Source organism: Ovis canadensis, chromosome 2 (assembly GCF_042477335.2).
Source record: "Ovis canadensis isolate MfBH-ARS-UI-01 breed Bighorn chromosome 2, ARS-UI_OviCan_v2, whole genome shotgun sequence".
Lineage (NCBI taxonomy): Eukaryota > Metazoa > Chordata > Mammalia > Artiodactyla > Bovidae > Ovis > Ovis canadensis.
This window is the reverse complement of record NC_091246.1, coordinates 18,566,712-18,588,307: the sequence shown is the minus strand read 5'-3', so window position 1 is coordinate 18,588,307 and position 21,596 is coordinate 18,566,712. Positions and strand designations below refer to the sequence as shown.

The 21,596-nt window shown below is 38.6% G+C and overlaps 1 protein-coding gene and 1 pseudogene across 1 annotated transcript in view; one reads left to right on the top strand and one right to left on the bottom strand.

Moving 5' to 3' along the window:
- The window catches only part of LOC138434515 (olfactory receptor 13D1-like), a 76,048-nt gene that overhangs the window by 37,515 nt on the left and 16,937 nt on the right, over positions 1 to 21,596 (top strand). Inside the window, exon 2 of the mRNA XM_069579349.1 lies at positions 19,553 to 19,560. Within this exon, the coding sequence (XP_069435450.1) occupies positions 19,553 to 19,560 (8 nt within the window). The remainder of the gene's footprint in view (positions 1 to 19,552; positions 19,561 to 21,596) is intronic.
- LOC138434514 (olfactory receptor 13C9-like) lies at positions 8,668 to 9,615 on the bottom strand (annotated as a pseudogene).

Sequence of the window (21,596 nt, the reverse complement as noted above, 5' to 3'; positions counted from 1 at the left end):
TGAGAAACTTAGTCCCTTTTTATTTATTTCTTTCAATCTTCCTGATTTTGTCAGGAAAAAATTTTCACTTGAAGCCTGAATTTCTTTAACATCTAATACTTGTTAATCTCCCTTTGAAAATACACATACACAAAATGAGTACAGACCTCAGATTTAGAGTCTTTAATTAGATGTATTATAATGTCTACTATAATATTGTCTAGATAAAATTTGATAATATTTTTGCTGTGATTATTTCTAGTATTATATTTTTAATTTTTTAGGGTTGTCTGTAATTTATGGCAATGGATAGCAATTTACCATTTATTTTAGGGATATTATGTGTTTTTTTGTTGTTTTTTTAATTTTTATTTTTACTTTATTTTACTTTACAATACAGTATTGGTTTTGCCATACATTGACATGAATCCACCACGGGTGTACATAAGTTCCCAATTCTGAACCCCCCTCCCACCTCCCTCCCCACATCATCTCTCTGGATCATCCCCATGCACCAGCCCCAAGCATCCTGTATCCTGTATTGAACACTTTAGAATACAATTATAAATGTACTTCATTTCTTTCCTTTCATATACTTTATTTTTATTACATACTTATTTTGCATTACTTATATTTTCCACTTTCTTATTTCTGCTGGCTGATTAAATTGTTATTCACCAGTTGTTTGCCTTAACTTGAACACTTTGTTCATTTTTTCCGTTCCATGAGTGGTGAGTTACCTTCTTTCTCTACTTTCACAATCTGACAGACCAAATATTTGTTTGTAAAAAATAACTATTGCGTTGGCCAAAAAGTTCCTTCAGGTATTTCTGCACCAGTTTACAGATAAATCCAAATGAACTTTTTCAACTAGAATGCTCCTAATCTCCTAAATTATCCCTCAAAGACAAAATGAAGATAGAACTACAATAGTTTTATTCCTCCATTTCTATCCCTACTCCACAATTCCAAGATGCTACCAAGATAAATTAATAGAATAAAATTTAGATTCATTTGAAGATCAAAATATATATTAGCTAGAAACACACAAATGGATACATGAATTGAGGCTATTATTGCTAAATGACATGTTACTCTATTTGGTAATTTATTTGTTTATATATATATAATATATACACACATACATATATATATTGAAAGAAATGTTTAAGAAACTTAGTGACCAAATTACTAAGGAACTTCTGCTCAGAGAAATTTCCTAATATCACTCACTGTGACTTATCCTCTAGGTAGCACTGCACTGATGTCTTACAGGGATGAGCCACGGTTTCATTTCTAATGACCTTGCCTTCTAAACATAAGGAAGCAGTCATTCTTATGCATTCTCAGTGAACACAAATTGGTGCATCCTCTGTGGAGGACAAATTGGCAGTGTTAAACAGAGTCATAAAGGCGTGCATATAACCTTTGACTACAGAATTTACCGCTAGGTAATTACCACACAATTGTACCTGTGCATATGTAAAGTAGTTTATTTAAAAACTGATTCATTAAAGTACCATTTGTAATAGCAGATGTGGAAGCAATTGAAATTTCTATGAGAAGGGGACATAGAAATAATGAAATACCAGTCTGCTGTCCAAAAGATTAAGAGACTTTCTGTGCATTGATATGGAAAGATCGTCAAGAACTATGAAGTGGAAAGGTAATATTCAGAACTGACTTCCCTGGTGGCTCAGTGGTAGTTGACAAGAACCCCTGGAGAAGGAAATGGCAACCCACTCCAGTACTCTTGCCTAGGAAATCCAAGGACAGAGGAGCCTGGTGGGCTATGGTCCACAGAGTTGCCGAAGAGTAGGACATGGTTTAATAACTAGACACCAATACAAATGTTCAGAACAGTATATAAGCACAGTAACCTTTGTGTATAAATATTTTACATATATGTGTGTGTACACACACAGACACACACGCACGCGTGTGTGTAGGTGTTAGTAGCTCAGTCATGTCTGACTCTTTGTGACCCCATGGATTGGGGCCTGCCAGACTCTTCTGTCCATGGGATTTTCTTGACAAGAATACCGGAGTGTGTTGCCATTCCCTTCTCCAGGGAATCTTCTTGACTCAGGGATTGAACCCAGGTCTCCTGCACTGCAGGCAGACTCTTTACCGTCTGAGTCACTATATGTGTCTGTACACACACACACAAACACGCACGCACACACACACACCCCAACATTTTTTTGCTCCTAGGTAGAATACCTATATAAACAGGAATAACTTATTATCTCTAGGAAAGGTAATGAATAGTTCATTAACAGAAATGGAAGGGAGGCTGTTTACTGTATGTTATTCAGTACCTTTTAAAAATTTTGAATCTTGTGACTATAATACCTACCATAAAATAAATTACATTTAAGCTAAAAGAGTTCTTGTCTTTGACATGTATAACCTTTCTCCTTTCACTTTTCTGATGGCACACCACATCAAACCATCCACTGCCATGGGACACAACTACATACAGTTAAAAATTGTTCTTATTCGGTATCACACCTTAAATGGGAATTGCTGAAGACTAACAAGTCCTTTGCTTCCCTTGTAGCTCAGTCGGTAAAGAATCTGCCTGCAGTGCAGGAGATCCGGATTTGATCCCTGGGTTGGGAAGATCCCCTGGAGAGGGAAATGGCAACCCACTCCAGTATCCTTGCCTGGAAAATCTCATGGACAGAGGAGCCTGGTGAGCTGCAGTCCATGGGTCGCAAAGAGCCGGGCACGACTGAGCGACTAACACATGCTAACAAGTCCTTTAAATATAGTCATAATTTAATATTCAAGATACTTTCAGAAGTATCATTAGGATTTTCAGGCCCATGCGGATCTCCTGTCCCTCCATCAAACTGCAAGCTATCCTCTGATCTGGTTTAGAATCTATACTTCTACCCCAGTCATTTCCTTTCCATTAAATGTGTTGCTACCTTTAGGAGCTAGTAAAATTTCTGAAACAAAATTACAGCTCAATAAATGTTAACTATTATTCTTGTTTCATCCACAAGTCCAAAGGGCCGTCCCTCTTCATAATTCTTTGTCCGCCTATCTTTAAAAGGTTCTTGCTCTGAATCTCAGGTCTATCTTCCCAGTTTCCCGACATAATTAGCCACCTCAGAATCACTCCAAACTCAACTTCATTTCTCCTTTCTAAACTCATCTCCTATCCCCAGCTCTTCACATTTTGTAGCTTTTTATAAAATTTGCATTTTGTTAGAATTTTTCAGATTTTCTGGGTTACTGTGTAAACTACTTGAGACACCAAAGGGCATTAGATACATGTGAAGTTCACTGAATAATGGAGGTTACACTTGCTGCTGCTGCTGCTGCTGATACTGCTGCTGCTGCTGCTGCTGCTAAGTCGCTTCAGTCGTGTCCAACTCTGTGCGACCCCATGGACAAGAGCCTCCCCCATCCCTGGGATTCTCCAGGCCTACACTTGTAACAATTATCTCTACAAAAACCCTTGTTCCATAAGCTGCCTCCATGCTACATGATATTCTACCAAACATATTACATAATATTGTTAGGAACACAGGCCTTGGAGGTAGGCTTGGTTTAAATGGTATCTCTGCCTCTTACTAACCAGGGTGGCCTGGGCATATTTCTGATCATCTTCCCCAGCTATACCATGAAGATAAAGATAGCACCTGTATCATATATTTGTTGATAAGATTAAATGAGATAGTATATATTATAAATTACCACAATAATGGTTTCTACTATTATTAGTTTCCTTTATGCCTCTCTATCATGGTTCTTCCTTTTATTAGAGTCTTTTTACATCTTTGAACCAACCATCGTCTTTTCCATGGACAAGTATATACAGTTGAAGAGTTTAATCACATCACACACAGTGTTCTGCCAAATGTTATTATGTTCATCTTACCATCAAATCCTAATACACTTTATCACAGTATATAACACTCCAGTCCTTTATCACACTCTGATCCTTTGGATGTCTGCAAATTGAGTGGCAAAAAGGAAAATCCACTCATAAGGTTCAATTTACTCCATAAAAAAATAGGATTTTAGGGAGGCATTAGTATGTTCCTTGTCTTAAAAAGATGGCTGATTTTTTTTTTTACTGAGATTATGTTAACATTTTTAGCAAGCCTATAACATAAAAAATTAATAAATAAATAGAAAAGTCATTCATTTTTACATTATAACCTAATAATAGAAATGCAAATATTCAAAACAGTCACCAATAGTGTATGCAAACACACTAGGATAATGCTCAATCAGGTCTCTTTCTGGCTATTCACTGTTTTGGTAAATCATCTATTTCAGATATGAGGTTTCTTTGAGGCAAATCAGTCATAGTTTCCCTCCTCACATGTTTTCTCTGCACAAAGAGTCCCTAGCACAGTATCTGGCATGTAGTTCATCTTGTTCTCAGTTGATTGAGCCAAATGAATCAGAGTTGCTGCTAGAGGACCAGGAAAGACTTGTTTGTTATGAATTTCATGCTACAGAACACAGAGTTCCCTCTCTACTGTGTCGTGAGCCTTAGTTAGCTAAAAATCATAACAGAGTGTTCAAATACTGTGTGCTACTCTAAAAAGCTACACATTGACACATTGACTACTGGACAAATTCCATTCTGTTCCTTGCATGTTAAACTGCTCTTGTGATCTCAAAAGTCTTTATTTTTCCCTACTACCTCTCAGTGACTAGATCCTTAAATTCCATTTCCAATATTTAGTCTCTCTTCAGTGAGAAAAACATCTTAATTCCAAACTTGACACATTTAACCCATCAGTCCAACTCTTGCTTGTAGTTGATAAGATTTGGTTCTTGTCTTTACAATAACTTACCTTCACACCAGGTTCTGACCCTCTAGGTTGGAGCAACAATAGATATTTTTATCTTTCTTTTTCACACGTAGCCAATTTTCATGACTCCTCATTAGTAGCTGAACCTCTAAAGAGGCAGCTACTGAGTAATTATTTTGCCATAGAAATTCACTGATTTGTTGACATCTATAGAAAAATGCAAGTTGCAGGTATGATAACTAGGATAAATTCCTTTAGTTCAAATAAAGCATTGTTAGATTCCTCTAGTTCAAAATAGAAAGAAAATTAATATTTAGTAATAAATTTTAGGAACAGGACAACTTGCCCCTGAAGCCCAAGCTGAAATACGACCATACTATGGAGCCCTACAAATACCTAAAGAACCTGCTTCAGGCTTTGGGACACAATTTAAATGTTCTAAAGGATGTTTCTAAACCTCTGCAAAGTTTTAAATTGCTTCATAGATGAAATATGCATAAAACTTATGAGACTCCAGAGATAAAGCCCTAAAGACCTAATTACAGGAAGCCTATTACTCTGCTTCACACAGAATCAGAAGGAGTCTTGTGCAATGTTATCAAAGTTGCCCCAGTTGAATTCTCTCTCTCTCTCTATCTCTCCCCCAGTTCTTTCTTACATATATACCCATATTAACACACAAACACACTTACACCATTTTTGAAGTATAAATGGTTATTTACAGTACACAATTTCTTTATAGATTTTTTAGAAACTATAGATTTTATAGACATTCACTTTATATACTTAGCTTAGGTAAATGCTGACTTTTTGAATAAACATATACATTTCTAAAACTGAGACATACTGTAAAAGAAAAATTTAAAAAATTAAAGAAAAAAGGAAGGAAGAGAAAGTAAGGCAAGAAAAGAAAGTATATCCTTAGGCAGTGCACACACAGAGGTGTAAAGAACAAAGATGAAAATAAATTGAGACTTCTGGTTCAAGATGGCAGAATAGAAGGACATGCACTTATCTCCTCCTGAGAGAACACCAAAATTAAACTAGTTGTTCAACAACCATCAGAAGAGGACTCTGGAACCCACCAAAAAAGATACACCACATCAAAAGATAAGAAGAAGCTGCACAAAGACAAAGCTGCAGCGAGATGGTGGCAGCCTGATAAAATCAAATCCCATACCTGCCAGGTGGGTGACCCACAAACTGGAGAACAATAATGCCCAATAAGTTCTCCTCCTGTTGTGAAAGTTCTGAAACCCATGTCAGACTTCCCCTCCTGAGGATCCAACAAAGGGACTGGGAATGAGGTAGAAATTGCTAGGTAGTCAGGGTAGGACTCTGAGACCTCGGTCTTCTTTTCAATAAATATCTCGCCCCATTAACCTAAAACTATACCTTTTGTCCCGAATTCCTGAAATGTGTCCTTGGTCTGATAAATTATCAGCACTCAGATCCAGGAAAGGGCAGTAATTAACATCTGTTCCATATGCCTGAGGGAAAAACAACTGGTGATCCATTAATCTTTAGCCCTTACATCTGGTCCACTTTTAAATGGCCAGCAGGCACAATAAAGTGTGGCAACTTAATCTAAGGATCAATATAAGACATTCAGTACAGCTGCCCAGTAGTGACTCTTTGCGACCCCATGGACTGCAGTATGCCAGGCTTCCCTATCCATCACCAACTCCTGGAGCTTGCTCAAACTCCACTGAGCTGGTGATGCCATCCAACCATCTCATTCTCTATCATCCTCCTCTCCTACTGCCTTCAATCTTTCCTAGCATCAGGGTATTTTCTAATGAGTCAGTTCTTCGCATCAGGTGGCCAAAGTATTGGAGCTTCAGCTTCAACATCCATCCTTCCAATGAATATTCAGGACTGATTTCCTTTAAGATGGACTGGTTGGATCTTCTCGCTATCCAAGGACCATAAAGATGTTAAGTTAAAATGTGATCTTTAAACTGATTGTTAGATATGACATATTTTAAGGACAGGAGCCAACCAAAAATGCACAGATCAATACTAGTAAGGATATAAACTGCTGCTAAGTCCTGTCTTTCTGGAGGACTATTTACCCCCTCTCAGTGTTTATGCTGTCTATGCAAGGAGATCAAACCAGTCAATCCTTTAGAGGCTCAAGTATTAAACAAGTATATCAGTATTATAAAGATAGTGTATTTAACATAATGATAGTGTATTTGCCAAGTAAACTTGAATACATGGCTACATCAAAACAGGTGACTTGCCTTTCTTTCCTCGACATCTTGATTCCATGATCCTTTGAAAGGGAAACACTTCTGGTGTTCTACTCTGAGGAGAAATCAGCACATTGAAATTTCTATTTGTTTTAATAAATTTTCTAGAGGAAATTTATAAATTGTTAAAAGACTAGGACCTAAATCAGTCATCTCAGAGAGTTTCTGGAAGCAGCTGGACTCAAGTTTTTAGAAAAGACAAAATTAGTATGCAGGATATTCTGTGGGTCAAACATAACATGCCTAACTTCAGAAGTTTTCCACCTACTTGGAACTCTTAGTTGGGGTGGATGGAGTTCTATGAGCTGGTATATGGGAAGTAATAGGTTCTCATAACTTATTTTGTCACAGTATGAATCTGATACATCAATGGTCTCAACTTTTGCCATCAGATTTACTCTGTGAATGATGATGATGGAAGCTAGAGGTAATTCAATATAGTTCATGACTGTTTATACTACTTCTACTAAAATTAAAAAGTAAACTTGGAATAATAAAATAAATATACCTCAAACTCCACAAACAATTTTATTTGTCTATGTAAAAAATGTTTACGCTCAACATCCTATGACTTTACAGCTTTATCAAAATGTGTCCAACCAAATGAATTTCCTAGGATGTGCCTCATTCTTGAACAAACCTATCATTCATCTTAGACTGTAAATTAGAAGTGTTCTCTTTAGACAGAGTGAAAATTTGAAGAGAAAGCCAAGGAAAATCAAGATAATGTTATCTTCTTCTGACATCTCCCAATTCTCTGCTTTCAAAGATCACTATGCTAGTTAGTAACACAGATAAGACATATAGTCAGATATACACTAAGACCAAGAGCTTGGATATTCTAAGATTTAGAAAAGTAATTAAGGTCTTCAGGATATCAAAGAATCTGGTCTTCTAAATCACACTGATATGACCTCCCATCCAGCTCAATATTTGTCCACGTTTTTACTTGGATCAGCAGACTTTCAAACTGTTTTAATTTTGCAAAAGGTTCTTTATGATAATACTATCACGTAAGCTGAAAAAAAATTTAAGGAAACACAAAAAAACATCCTGATTGATTGCATAAGGCTCACCCAAAAGCCCCATTTACCCACTCCCGCTATAGTTGCAAATGTTCAATATCAGTAAATTCTATAGGAAAAAAATATTCTAAATATTGAGCAAGAAAATAGCATTTCCTGGTTTAGGACTATTTGGAGATTAGTAGGAAACTACAACTGGAATGTGGGTACAGTGTTTTGGGAGATTTCTGTTTAGATTTTTTCCTAACAAAAGCAATTATTTATTTTGAAAGATTTAATGAATTAATGCCTATAAAATAATATTGCACAAAATTTGAACATAAAAGAGCATATAACACACAATGCCAATACTGCAATGAATATAGCATATTTTTCATAAAGTTTTAGAGTAATAGGTGATCTCTCTCTTCTTCTCATTCTAGCGTCCTGTATCTTGCAAATTCTTTATAAAGAGCATGAAATAACTTTGAAATGCTATATGTCATTATTTAATTTTTTAATATAAAAATTAAGATATAAAATAAAATATAAAAAATACAAAAAGAAGTCAAGATAACCAAAACACTACATAATTCTCAAGTTTCTACACTGTCCAGCATGTTTCCAATCCTATACTTCCTCCATTCACTTGCTGACGAAACTTCCATTAAATAGATGTGTTACTGCTTCCTTCACATCCTTGTTTCTGAGACTGCAGATTAAAGGACTCATCATGGGAGTCATCAGTCCATAGAACACAGTTATAAGTTTGTCAGTAGCATCCATGTTATCTGAATTGAGCGTCTCTTTAGACTTGGGCTTCAGGTACATGAAGAGAATAGTTCTGAAGAATACTATAACCACAGTCAGATGAGCAGAGCAGGTAGAAAAGGCTTTGCTTCCCCCCTCAGAAGTGAGGATGTTCAAAATGCTGGAAATGATTAATGAATAAGAGATGACAATCAAGAGAAGGGATATCAATGTGAACAATGTCGCACAAACATGATGAATGCATTGCCTGAGATGTCAGCACAAGCCAGTTTCATGACAGCCAAAATTTCACAGGAGAAATGTTTGATGACATTATTCCTGGAAAAGGGCAACTGTACCACAAATGCAGTTCATGCAGCAGAGTTGATAACCCCTGCAAACCAGGAGCCAGCTGCCATGTGCACAAAGGAAGCCTTGCTCATGGTAACAGAATTGTCTCAGAGGGTTACAGATAGACATAAATTAGTCAAAGACCATCATGCCCAGGAGCACACACTTGGTTGTCCCCATGGCCAAGCCAAGGTACCTTAGCACAGCACAGCCAGAGAAGGAGATGGTCTTTTCTTTCTCTGAGGAAGCTCACCACCATGGGGGGAATGGAGGTGGTGGAGTAACAGATGTCCAAAAAGGAGAGGTTCCCCAAGTACATATGGGTGTGAAGATGGGAGTCTAAGATGCTGATGAGAATAAGGGTTCCATTTCCCAGAAGGATGACCAAATGCATTATTAAGATTAGCACAAAAACAGTAGCTCAAGACTTGGATAACCTGAAAGCCCCTTCAGGAAAAATTCCACCAGAATGGTTTTGTTTTCCCACACCATTTTACATCTCTCTTTTACCTGGATGAATTCAAATAATTTTTTTTGGTAATAGTTCATCAGTTCTTCAACACTCAACCTTCTTTATGGTCCAACTCTAACATCTATACATGACTACTGGAAAAAATCACAGCTTTGACTATATGACTTTTGTTGACCAAGTGATTTTAATACAGTGTCTAGTTTATCATGGCTTTCCTTTCCAGGAGCAAGCATTTTTTAAACTTCATGGCTACAGTTTTGGAGCCCAAGAATAGAAAATATCTCTCAGCTTCCACTTTCTACCCTTCTATTTGCCATGCAGTGATGAGACCAGATGCCATGAGCTTCATTTTTTGAATGTTGAGTTTTAAGCCAGTTTTTTCACTCTCCTCTTTGATCCTCATAAAGAGGTTCTTTGCTGCTGCTGCTGCTAAGTCACTTCAGTCGTGTCTGACTCTGTGCGACCCCATAGACAGCAGCCCATCAGGCTCCCCCGTCCTTGGGATTCTCCAGGCAAGAACACTGGAGTGGGTTGCCATTTCCTTCTTCAGTGCATGAAAGTGAAAATTGAAAGTGAAGTCGCTCAGTTATGTCTGACTCCTAGCAACCCCATGGACTGCAGATCACCAGGCTTCTCTGTCCATGGGATTTTCCAGGCAAGAGTACTGGAGTGGGGTGTCATTGCCTTCTCTGAAAGAGTCTCTTTAGTTCTTCATTTTCTGCCATTAGATTGGTATCATCTGCGTATCTGAGGTTGATGAGATTCCTCATGGCAATTTTAACTCCAGCTTGTGATTCACCCAGCCCAGCATTTCACATGATGTACTCTGCATAAAATTTAAATAAGCATGGTTACAATATACAGCCTTGTTGTTTCCTTTCCCAATTTTGAACAAGTCCATTGTTCCATGTTTGGTTCTAACTGTTGCTTCTTGACCTGCATACAGGTTTCTCAGGAAGCAGGTAATGTGGCTGGTATTCCCACCTCTTCAAACATTTCCAAGTTTGTTGTGATTCACAGTCAAAGGCTTTCATGTAGTCAATGGAGCAGAAGATGTTTTTCTGAAATTCCCTTGCTTTCTCTATGATCCATTGAATGTTGGCAATTTGATCTCTGGTTCCTCAGCCATTTCTAAACCCAGCTTGTACATCTGGAAGTTCTTGATTCACGTGCTGTTGAAACCTAGCTTGAAGGATTTTGAGCATAACCTTACTAACATGCAAAATGAGCACAACTGTATGGTAGTTTGAACATTCTTTGGTATTGCCCTTCTTTGGAATTGGAATGAAAACAACTTTTCCAGTCTTGCTGAGTTTTCCAAATTTGCTGGCATTTTGAGTGTAACACTTTAACAGCATCATCCTTTAGGATTTTAAATAGCTCAGCTGAAATTCCATCACCTCCACTAGCTTTATTCATAGTAACGCTTCTAAGTGCATTACATACACACTCTGTCTACCAGATATAATGCCTTAAATCTATTCTTCACCTCCACTGTATAACAATCTTCAGGGTTTTCATTAGGCCATACCTGAATGACCTAGTGGTTTTCCCTACTTTCTTAAATTTAAGCCTGAATTTTGTGTTTTTTTTTTTTGTTTTTTTTTTTATTTTTTATTTTTTATTTTTTTAGTTTTTTATTTTTTAAATTTTAAAATCTTTAATTCTTACATGCATTCCCAAACATGAACCCCCCTCCCACCTCCCTCCCCAGAACATCTTTCTGGGTCATCCCCATGCACCAGCCCCAAGCATGCTGCATCCTGCGTCAGACATAGACTGGCGATTCAATTCACATGATAGTATACATGTTAGAATGTCATTCTCCCAAATCATCCCACCCTCTCCCTCTCCCTCTGAGTCCAAAAGTCCGTTGTACACATCTGTGTCTCTTTCCCTGTCTTGCATACAGGGTCGTCATTGCCATCTTCCTAAATTCCATATATATGTGTTAGTATACTGTATTGGTGTTTTTCTTTCTGGCTTACTTCACTCTGTATAATTGGCTCCAGTTTCATCCATCTCATCAGAACTGATTCAAATGAATTCTTTTTAATGGCTGAGTAATACTCCATTGTGTATATGTACCATAGCTTTCTTATCCATTCATCTGCTGATGGACATCTAGGTTGTTTCCATGTCCTGGCTATTATAAACAGTGCTGCGATGAACATTGGGGTACATGTGTCTCTTTCAATTCTGGTTTCCTCGGTGTGTATGCCCAGCAGTGGGATTGCTGGGTCATAAGGTAGTTCTATTTGCAATTTTTTAAGGAATCTCCACACTGTTCTCCATAGTGGCTGTACTAGTTTGCATTCCCACCAACAGTGTAGGAGGGTTCCCTTTTCTCCACACCCTCTCCAGCATTTATTGCTTGCAGATTTTTGGATCGCAGCCATTCTGACTGGTGTGAAGTGGTACCTCATTGTGGTTTTGATTTGCATTTCTCTAATAATGAGTGATGTTGAGCATCTTTTCATGTGTTTGTTAGCCATCCGTATGTCTTCTTTGGAGAAATGTCTGAAATAAGGAGCTCATGATCTGAGTCACAGTCAGCCCCAGGTCTTATTTTTGCTGATTGTATAGAGCTACTCCATCTTTGGCTGCAAAGAATATAAGCAACCTGACTTTTGTATTAATAATCTGGTGATATCCATATGTACAGTTGTCTCTTGTGTTGTTGGAAGAGGTTATTTGCCATGATCGGTGTGTTCTCTTGACAAAACTCTGTAGCTTTTGTCCTGCTTTATTTTGTACTTTAAGGCCAAACTTTCCTGTTACTCCAGGTATCTCTTGTCATCCTACTTTTGCATTTCAGTCCCCTATAATGAAAAGGGCATCTTTATCGTGGTATTAGATCTAGGTCTTGGGGGTCTTCTTAGAACCAGTCAACTTCATCCTCTTTGGCATTAGTGGTTGGGCCATAGGCATGGATTACTGTGATGTTGAATGGTTTACCTTTGAAATGAACAGAGATCATTCTGTCATTGAGACTGCACCCAAATACTGAATTTTAGACTCTTTGTTGATGATGAGGGCTACTCCATTTCTTCTAAAGGATTCTTGCCCAGAGAAGTAGATATAATTGTCATCTGAATTAAATTCGCCCAGCCCATCCATTTTAGTTCACTGATTCCTAAGATGTCACTGTTCACTCTATCTCCTGCTTGACCGCCTCCAATTTACCTTCATTCATGGACCTAACATTCCATGTTCCTATGCAGTATTGTTCTTTATAGCATCAGACTTTACTTTCACCACCAGACATATCCAAAACTTAGTGTCATTTCCTCTTTGGCCCAGCTGTGCTGGGGTCCAGTCCCAGTGGATCCAGGGTAATTCGAAGGGGAGACAGAGTTGGCGTCTTAGAAAGAATTATTTAATTAGAAATATAAAGATTAGGAAAGAATAGTGTAGTAGGAAAACTAGTGGAGAAAAGAAGCTGAATAACTTGGTTTACGTGGAAAGCTAATAAAACCTCAAGACAAGAGGTTTGCACCATCTACGTAGGCCACCGGCGCCCACTTGAACAGCAGAGGGTTCCCCGCCTTGGGCTCCCTCTCACGTGGGTCTTAGAAGCCAGGGCAAGTAAGTATACATGGTGAGCCTCCACGCCCCAGATGGGAATTCAGCCAGAAAAGAAGAGAAGGAGAAAAGACCACATGGGGGAAACCAGTCTTTCCAGTGACTGGCCCCTCCTTCATTGTCCAGGAAAGCTTTTGATACTTTTGGTTGTACATAGAGATCAATGGATAATACAAAATTATGCAGAGTCAGCAGCCCTGACTCTTATCGAGACCAGGCTTTCTCTCTGCATACCTAGCTGTATACACAAGTCTTAGGTGATTTACATCATCTTCTGGCCAGAAGGCCTATTAGCATTTTACTGCCCTTTTCTGATAAGGGTCTGTCAACCAGAAAACTTATTTGCCCTTAAAAGTGTTGTTCTTTCCAAAGTCTGGTGCCACTCTCAGAAAGCACTAAATAAAGTTACATTCTTACATAGCAAGGACACAACTATTTATAACAAAGAAAGAGGAGTACAGTGATTTATAACAAAGAGAAAACTAACTCAAAAGTCTAGTGTTGCTAACATAAAAACTACTATATTCCTTTTTCTATATCCCAATTACATTGATTAATATCCTCCAGGTGCCTAAAAGATGAAGAACATGGAGGTCTGGCAGCAGTCATTGACTCAACAGTGAAACCCATCACCAATATAATTATTAGCTCTTTAAAAAAGGGGGCTCTATATCTTTAAGATGTTTTAAGCTTCCTGCCTCTTGTGGTTGGGGGCCATAAACAATTCACATGCATAGTTAAACCTGTCAGGCAAGTTAGAGAGCCATCAAAGCAGTTTGAGCTGAAACATTCTCTTTATATGCAGACCAGTTGGAGCTCTAAGTAAACTTTTTCCTGAGAAAGGTGGTCGAGTATAGCCCCCTGTAATGTCAGAAGAGTATAGTATAGCAAACAATAAATGGACAGATTTTGGTTTCGGGGTAGATGCTCAGGCAGAGGACCCCTTGAGACCTGACTCGTCTTGCCCCATCAGGTCTCTCCACATGACCTTGTCATGGGTGGGATCTCCCGTGCTGGCTCCCGGCACAGCTGCTTCATTCTTTCTGGAGCTACTAATAATTGCCCTTCTGCTCTTCCTTAGCAACATATTGGACACCTTTGGACCTAGGGGGCTCATCTTCAGGATCATATCTTTTTGCCATTTCATAGTGTTCATGAGGTAATCAAGGCAAGAATATTGCAGTGGTTTGCCATTCCCTCTTCCAGTGTATCTGGAGTGTTTTGCAATCCTCTCCTCCAATGTACCTGTACTTCAGCAATTAGTGAACCGTGAAATTCAAGATGTTCATGCTAGTTTTAGAAATGGTAGGGGAACGAGATATCAAATTGCCAACATCCGCTGGATCATTAAAAAAGGAAGAGAGTTCAAAAAAAAACACATCTATTTCTGCTTTATTGACTATGCCAAAACTCTTGACTGTGTGGATCACAATAAAATGTGGACAATTCTGAAAGAGATGGAAATACCAGACTACCTGACCTGCCTCTTGAGAAACCTATACGCACGTCAGGAAGCAACAGTTAGAACTGGACATGGAACAACAGACTGGTTCCAAATAGGAAAAGGAGTACGTCAACGCTGTATATTGTCACCCTGCTTATTTAACTTATATGCAGAGTATATCATGAGAAATGCTGGGCTGGAAAAAGCACAGCTGGAATCAAGATTGCCGGGAGAAATATCAATAACCCCAGATATGCAGATGACACCACACTTATGGCAGAAAGTGAAGAGGAAATAAAAAGCCTCTTGATGAAAGTGAAAGAGGAGAATGAAAAAGTTGGCTTAAAGCTCAACATTCAGAAAATGAAGATCATGGCGTCTGGTCCCATCTCTTCATCGCAAATAGATAGGGAAACAGTGGAAACAGTGTCAGACTTTATTTTTCTGGGCTCCAAAATCACTGCAGATGGGGACTGCAGCCATGAAATTAAAACACATTTGCTCCTTGGAAGGAAAGTTATGACCAACCTAGACAGCATAATGAAAAGCAGAGACATTACTTTTTCAACAAAGGTCCGTCTAGTCAAGGCTATGGTTTAACCAGTGGTCATGTATGGATGTGAAAGTCATACTGTGAAGAAAGCTGAGCACCAAAGAATTGATGCTTTTGAACTGTGGTGTTGGAAAAGACTCTTGACAGTCCCGTGGACTGCAAGGAGATCCAACCAGTCCATTCTAAAGGAGTTCAGTCCTGGGTGTTCATTGGAAGAACTGATGCTAAAGCTGAAACTCCAATACTTTGGCCACCTTATGCGAAGAGTTGACTCATTGGGAAGACTCTGATGCTGGGAGGCATTGGGGTCAGGAGGAGAAGGGGACGACAGAGGATGAGATGGCTGGATGGCATCATCAACTGGATGGACATGAGTTTGGGTGAACTCCGGGAGTTGGTGATGGACAAGTAGTCCTGGTGTGCTGTGATTCATGGGGTTGCAAAGAGTCGGACACGACTGAGCGACTGAACTGATAATTCCTAAACCATTAACATATTCTGATGGTTTTGTCCTGACTTAGTCTATTGAAAATATGGCAGAAAGACCTTATGCTCTCAGCCATTCCAGGTGCTCTCAGCCATTCTTGCACATAGTGCTCACCTTTTCCTGAACTGTTCTACCCAAAGAGTGAACACAATTTGTTCGCCACTAAACCATTAACTGGGAGAACAGTGTGGAGATTCCTTAAATAACTGCAAATAGAACTGCCTTATGACCCAGCAATCCCACTGCTGCGCATACACACTGAGGAAACCAGAATTGAAAAAGACACATGTACCCCAATGTTCATCGCAGCACTGTTTATAATAGCTAGGACATGGAAGCATCCTAGATGTCCATCAGCAGATGAATGGATAAGAAAGCTGTGGTACATATACACAATGGAGTATTACTCAGCCATTAAAAAGAATACATTTGAATCAGTTCTAATGAGGTGGATGAAACTGGAGCCAATTATAGAGTGAAGTAAGCCAGAAAGAAAAACACCAATACAGTATACTAACACATATATATGGAATTTAGAAAGATGGTAATGATAACCCTGTATGTGAGACAGCAAAAGAGACACAGATGAAAAGAACAGACTTTTGGACCCTGTGGGAGAGAGAGAGGATGGGATGATTTGGGAGAATGGCATTGAAACATGTATACTATCATGTAAGAAACAAATCGCTAGTCTAGGTTCGATACAGGATACAGGATGCTTGGGGCTGGTGCACTGGGATGACCCAGAGAGATGATATGGGGAGGGTGCTGGGAGTGGGGTTCAGGGTTGGGAACTCATATACACCTGTGGCGGATTCATGTCAATGTAGGGCAAAACCAATACAGTATTGTAAAGTAAAAAAAATCAAATAAATTTTTTGAAAAAGAAAAAAAAAATTGGGTGTCCAACAGCGCTGTTTCTGAAGTTGACCTGATTAGAAGGAACTGCTTTCTGGACATGTTCTGCTCCTGTGTGGTTAAACTTCCCTCACAAGAACAGAGCTCTTTAACCATTTCTTCCTTTCTTCTCCTGAAGTCACACATGGGTCTCAAAATCCTATGTCCAACATTAGTTAAGTGAAGCACCCAGATAAGTCACATCAGAAAAATGTTTCAAGCAAATGGAATTATTCTTTTACTTTTACAGAGATATGTTAGTTACTATTTTTTTATCCTATCTCTTAACAGTTATTTACTAAAAATGCAAATCATTTTCGTCACTGAAGACTTTGTATATCACAGTCCCAGGATACAGAATACAGCAGTCTATTTTTTTAATAAGTTATCAGTGTTGGTCAGCTGCTCTATGGGCTAGAAGAGGAATCCCATGAGCTGATCTCACTGCTATTACCACTACTCCAGCTAGTGCTCACATAGTTGTTACACCCTCTGCCCCAATTATTAATACATCTTAATGGAACATGGGACCACTCACTTAACTATTTTGTGCTATTTTGTTATCTGAGTCATTTTGAGAATGAAAAAAGAAAAATGGAAAGGAACAATTAATAAATTGAAACTGAGTTCATTCTGAGAGATCTTTCTGAATACCAAGGAACTGACAAAAATTTCTTTTTGTCATATCTTTACTGATGTGCCTGGTAATCCTAGAGAACAGCACCTTAGTCTTCTTAACCTTCTAAGAACCCCTTCTCCACACACCATGGACATCATGGACTTCTTTTTGGTAGTCTCTCCTTCCTGGATATGTGGCACACATCCTCATTTGTATCCTCTTACTATTATTGAGGAAACTATGTCATTCATAGCCTATGTTATATAAATAGGTTTCCCTGGTGACTCAGTGATAAAGAATCCACCTGCAATGCAGGAGACATGGATTCGATCCCTGGGTCAGGAAGATACCCTGAAGATGGAAATGGCAACCAATTCCAGTATTCTTGCCTAGGAACTCCCATGGACAGAGGAGCCTTGCAGGCTACAGTCCATGGGGTTGCAAGAGAGTCACATACAACTTAGCAACTAAACCATAACAACAACAGACAATTATATAAATGCCTATCTCTTTATATAATGGGGTACACAGAGTGTGTGTTCCTAACAGTGATGACATACATTTCTACATGGCCATCAACAAATTTCTGCGATTACTCATCATCATAAACAGGACACTTCGTGTTTAGATGACAGCTATCTCCTGGGGACTAAACTTTCTCAGTGGATTGGCACAAAATATACTCACATTATGAGTATTCTTTTGTGCAGGAATAGAAGTAATATTTTTTTGTATGTGAAATACTGCCTTTATTAAAGCTGTCTTCATTAAGTATTTTCTTGAATGAGAGTATAATAATGTTAGACAATGTAATATTTTCATTTGCTCCATTACTGCTAATTTGTTTCCTATATTTTCATCATCTATGCTATTACTGAGAATCAGTTCAGCTGAAGAAAGTAAAAGGCCTCTTCTACCAGTTTGGCCCACATAACAGTGGTTATTTATGTTTTATGAGACGATTTTATTCATGTGAAGGCAGCTAAAGTCCAAAAGATGACTTGAACAAACTGATTACCCTGTTCTATGGTGTAGTCACCCCTGTGATCACTCCTATCACCTGTAGCCTGAGGAACAAGGAAGTCCTATGAGAAAAATAGCAAGTAAGCACTGTTTCTGGAGAAAACAATAAGAAACTGACATCTTTGAGTTTGTGAACAAAGCAAGCTGACATATTTTGAGGCAAGGGTTTTAAATATAAACAGAACAAATGAAAGTCATACATAGAATCATAGAAATTCAGAGTTAGAAATGTCAATATCACAAGTTTAATTATACCGTGTTCTGAAAACAACTGTGATCTCATAAAAGTAAACATTAAGTAGTCTAAGAAATTCAACTAAACTTATGAGGACGAGACAAAAAATATATTTAAAATTAAGTCTTTTCCAGAAAACCCAACACATCTATTTTCAGTACCCTTCATCTGAAATACTTTTGACATTTTTTTTTTTAAACCCAGAGAACTCATCTGCCTCAGCCTACATTTTGATCCACATATTTCACCTTCTGGTTTCCTGCCCACATTGCCCCCATTCCTTCACACATACTGTGCTACAGTCAGTGTAGTTACCCAATTATTTCATGTTCTCTCTCACCTAAGGACAATAATGCACACTATTTCCTCTGCATTACTAAACTGCTCCTACTCTAGTGGAATGATAGTGGAATTCTAGTGGAATCATAGAAGTCAGTCAAGTGATACGTGCTCGGACATGACTGAGCAACTGAACTGAACACCTAAAAGAGCAAGTACTAAGAACATACTTTTCACCACCTGAAACTGCTACCACCCAACTTTTGTTTAAAAATTCTAAAAAAGAAAGAAAGGAAAGAAACCCTTCAGTTCAGTTCAGTCCAGTCTCTCAGTCGTGTCCGACTCTAGCGACCCCATGAATCGCAGCACGCCAGGCCTCTCTGTCCATCACCAACTCCCGGAGTTCACTCAGATTCACGTCCATCAAGTCAGTGATGCCATCCAGCCATCTCATCCTCTGTCGTCCCCTTCTCCTCCTACCCCACTCCCTCCCAGCATCAGAGTCTTTTCCAATGAGTCAACTCTTTGCATGAGGTGGCCAACGTACTGGAGTTTCAGCTTTAGCATCATTCCTTCCAAAGAAATCCCAGAGCTGATCTCCTTCAGAATGGACTGGTTGGATCTCCTCGCAGTCCAAGGGACTCTCAAGAGTCTTCTCCAACACCACAGTGCAAAGCATCAATTCTTCAGCACTCAGCCTTCTTCACAGTCCTACTCTCACATCCATACATGACCACAGGAAAAACCATAGCCTTGACTAGACAGACCTTTGTTGGCAAAGTAATGTCTCTGCTTTTGAATATGCTATCTAGGTTGGTCATAACTTTCCTCCAAGGAGTAAGCGTCTTTTAATTTCATGGCTGCAGTCACCATCTGCAGTGATTTTGGAGCCCAAAAATATAAAGTCTGACACTGTTTCCACTGTTTCCCCATCTATTTCCCATGAAGTGATGGGACCAGATGCCATGATCTTTGTTTTTTGAATGTTGAGTTTTAAGCCAACTTTTTCACTCTCTTCTTTCACTTTCATCAAGAAGCTTTTTAGTTGCTCTTCACTTTCTGCCATAAGGGTGGTGTCATCTGTTTCTCTGAGGTTATTGATATTTCTCCCAGCAATCTTGATTCCAGCTTGTGTTTCTTTCAGTCCAGCGTTTCTCATGATGTACTCTGCATGTAAGTTAAATAAGCAGGGTGACAATATACATCCTTGATGTACTCCTTTTCCTATTTGGAACCAGTCTGTTGTTCATGTCCAGTTCTAACTGTTGCTTCCTGACCTGCATACAGATTTCTCAAGAGGCAGGTTAGGTGGTCTGGTATTGCCATCTCTCTCAGAATTTTCCACAGTTTATTGTGATCCACATAGTCAACGGCTTTGGCATAGGCAATAAAGCAGAAATAGATGTTTTTCTGGAACTCTCTTGCTTTTTCCATGATCCAGCAGATGTTGGCAATTTGATCTCTTGTTCCTCTGCCTTTTCTAAAACCAGCTTGAACATCAGGAAGTTCATGGTTCACGTATTGCTGAAGCCTGGCTTGGAGAATTTTGAACATTACTTTACCAGCATGTGAGATGAGTGCAATTGTGTGGTAGTCTGAGCATTCTTTGGCATTGCCTTTCTTTGGGATTGGAATGAAAACTGATCTTTTCCAGTCCTGTGGCCACTTCTGAGTTTTCCAAATTTGCTGGCATATTGAGTGCAGCACTTTCACAGCATCATCTTTCAGGATTTGAAATAGCTCAACTGGGATTCCATCACCTCCACTAGCTTTGTTCATACTGATGCTTTCTAAGGCCCATTTGACTTCACATTCCAGGATGTCTGGCTCCAGGTGAGTGATCACACCATTGTGATTATCCAGGTCTTGAAGATCTTTTTTGTCCAGTTCTTCTGTGTACTTTTGCCACCTAGAATACCCCAATATCTCAGATTCGTAGAATATGAGAAATAGTATTTCTGAGCAACTCTACTCTGTGACAAGGGCCAGACATCACTTATAATCCAAACTTGGACACTTCTGACACTAAAACAGAGTGTTTTGAACAATTATACTTGGACATTCAGCATAAATTTGGATCACCAAATATAAATCATACTATATGGTCACAGAGATTATGCCATAAATATAAGTTAAAGAACATTCTTTTCCTGTTGCTAGTGGCATAACTGACCAAAGGTAGTAATCATCCTTTTAGCTCAGGCTCCTGCCCTTAATATCATTGGGGTCTGTTTCAGAAGATCTTTAAGGTCTTTAACTTTTATTTACCATGTGTGTCCCACCAAGAAGTCTGAAACACAGAGCTAATATCCAGTTTTCTTTACAAATGCATGTCTATGGATAAATGGTATATTTTCATTACACACAGATGGAATCCTCTTAGGCAAGACACTGTAGATCAACTTAGAAGAAATCTGACAATCTAAAAATATTTTTCTTCATTTGAAACTACTACATTTTTTTTCTAATAAGGGCAACAATAAATGTGGATCCATAACAATAATCTATGCCATTTGTTAACACAATAGATATGTTCTATGATGAAAAAAGCTAAGCATTCTCTAATGACCCGTATCCATTGTCCTGACTTAAGTTTCTTAAGACCAGGTGGAATAGGCTATAAGTAAAAATCAGGCAGAAGAATCCTCCCTTTTACTTAACACTCTCATGAGGAGCTTTTATCCAAAGAATGTTACAGGAAAACCATAGGAGTGTGTCTCTCTTCTAAGTGTCAGGCAGGAGCCAAGCAGGACATTATAGAACCAAATATGTGAGAGTGTTAGGAAGCCTTAATTTTGAATTCACAAAATCTATATATTGGGTACATCTTATTAGCCCTTCTAATCATTTATTCATTGTTAAAATAAATCCCCTGTATC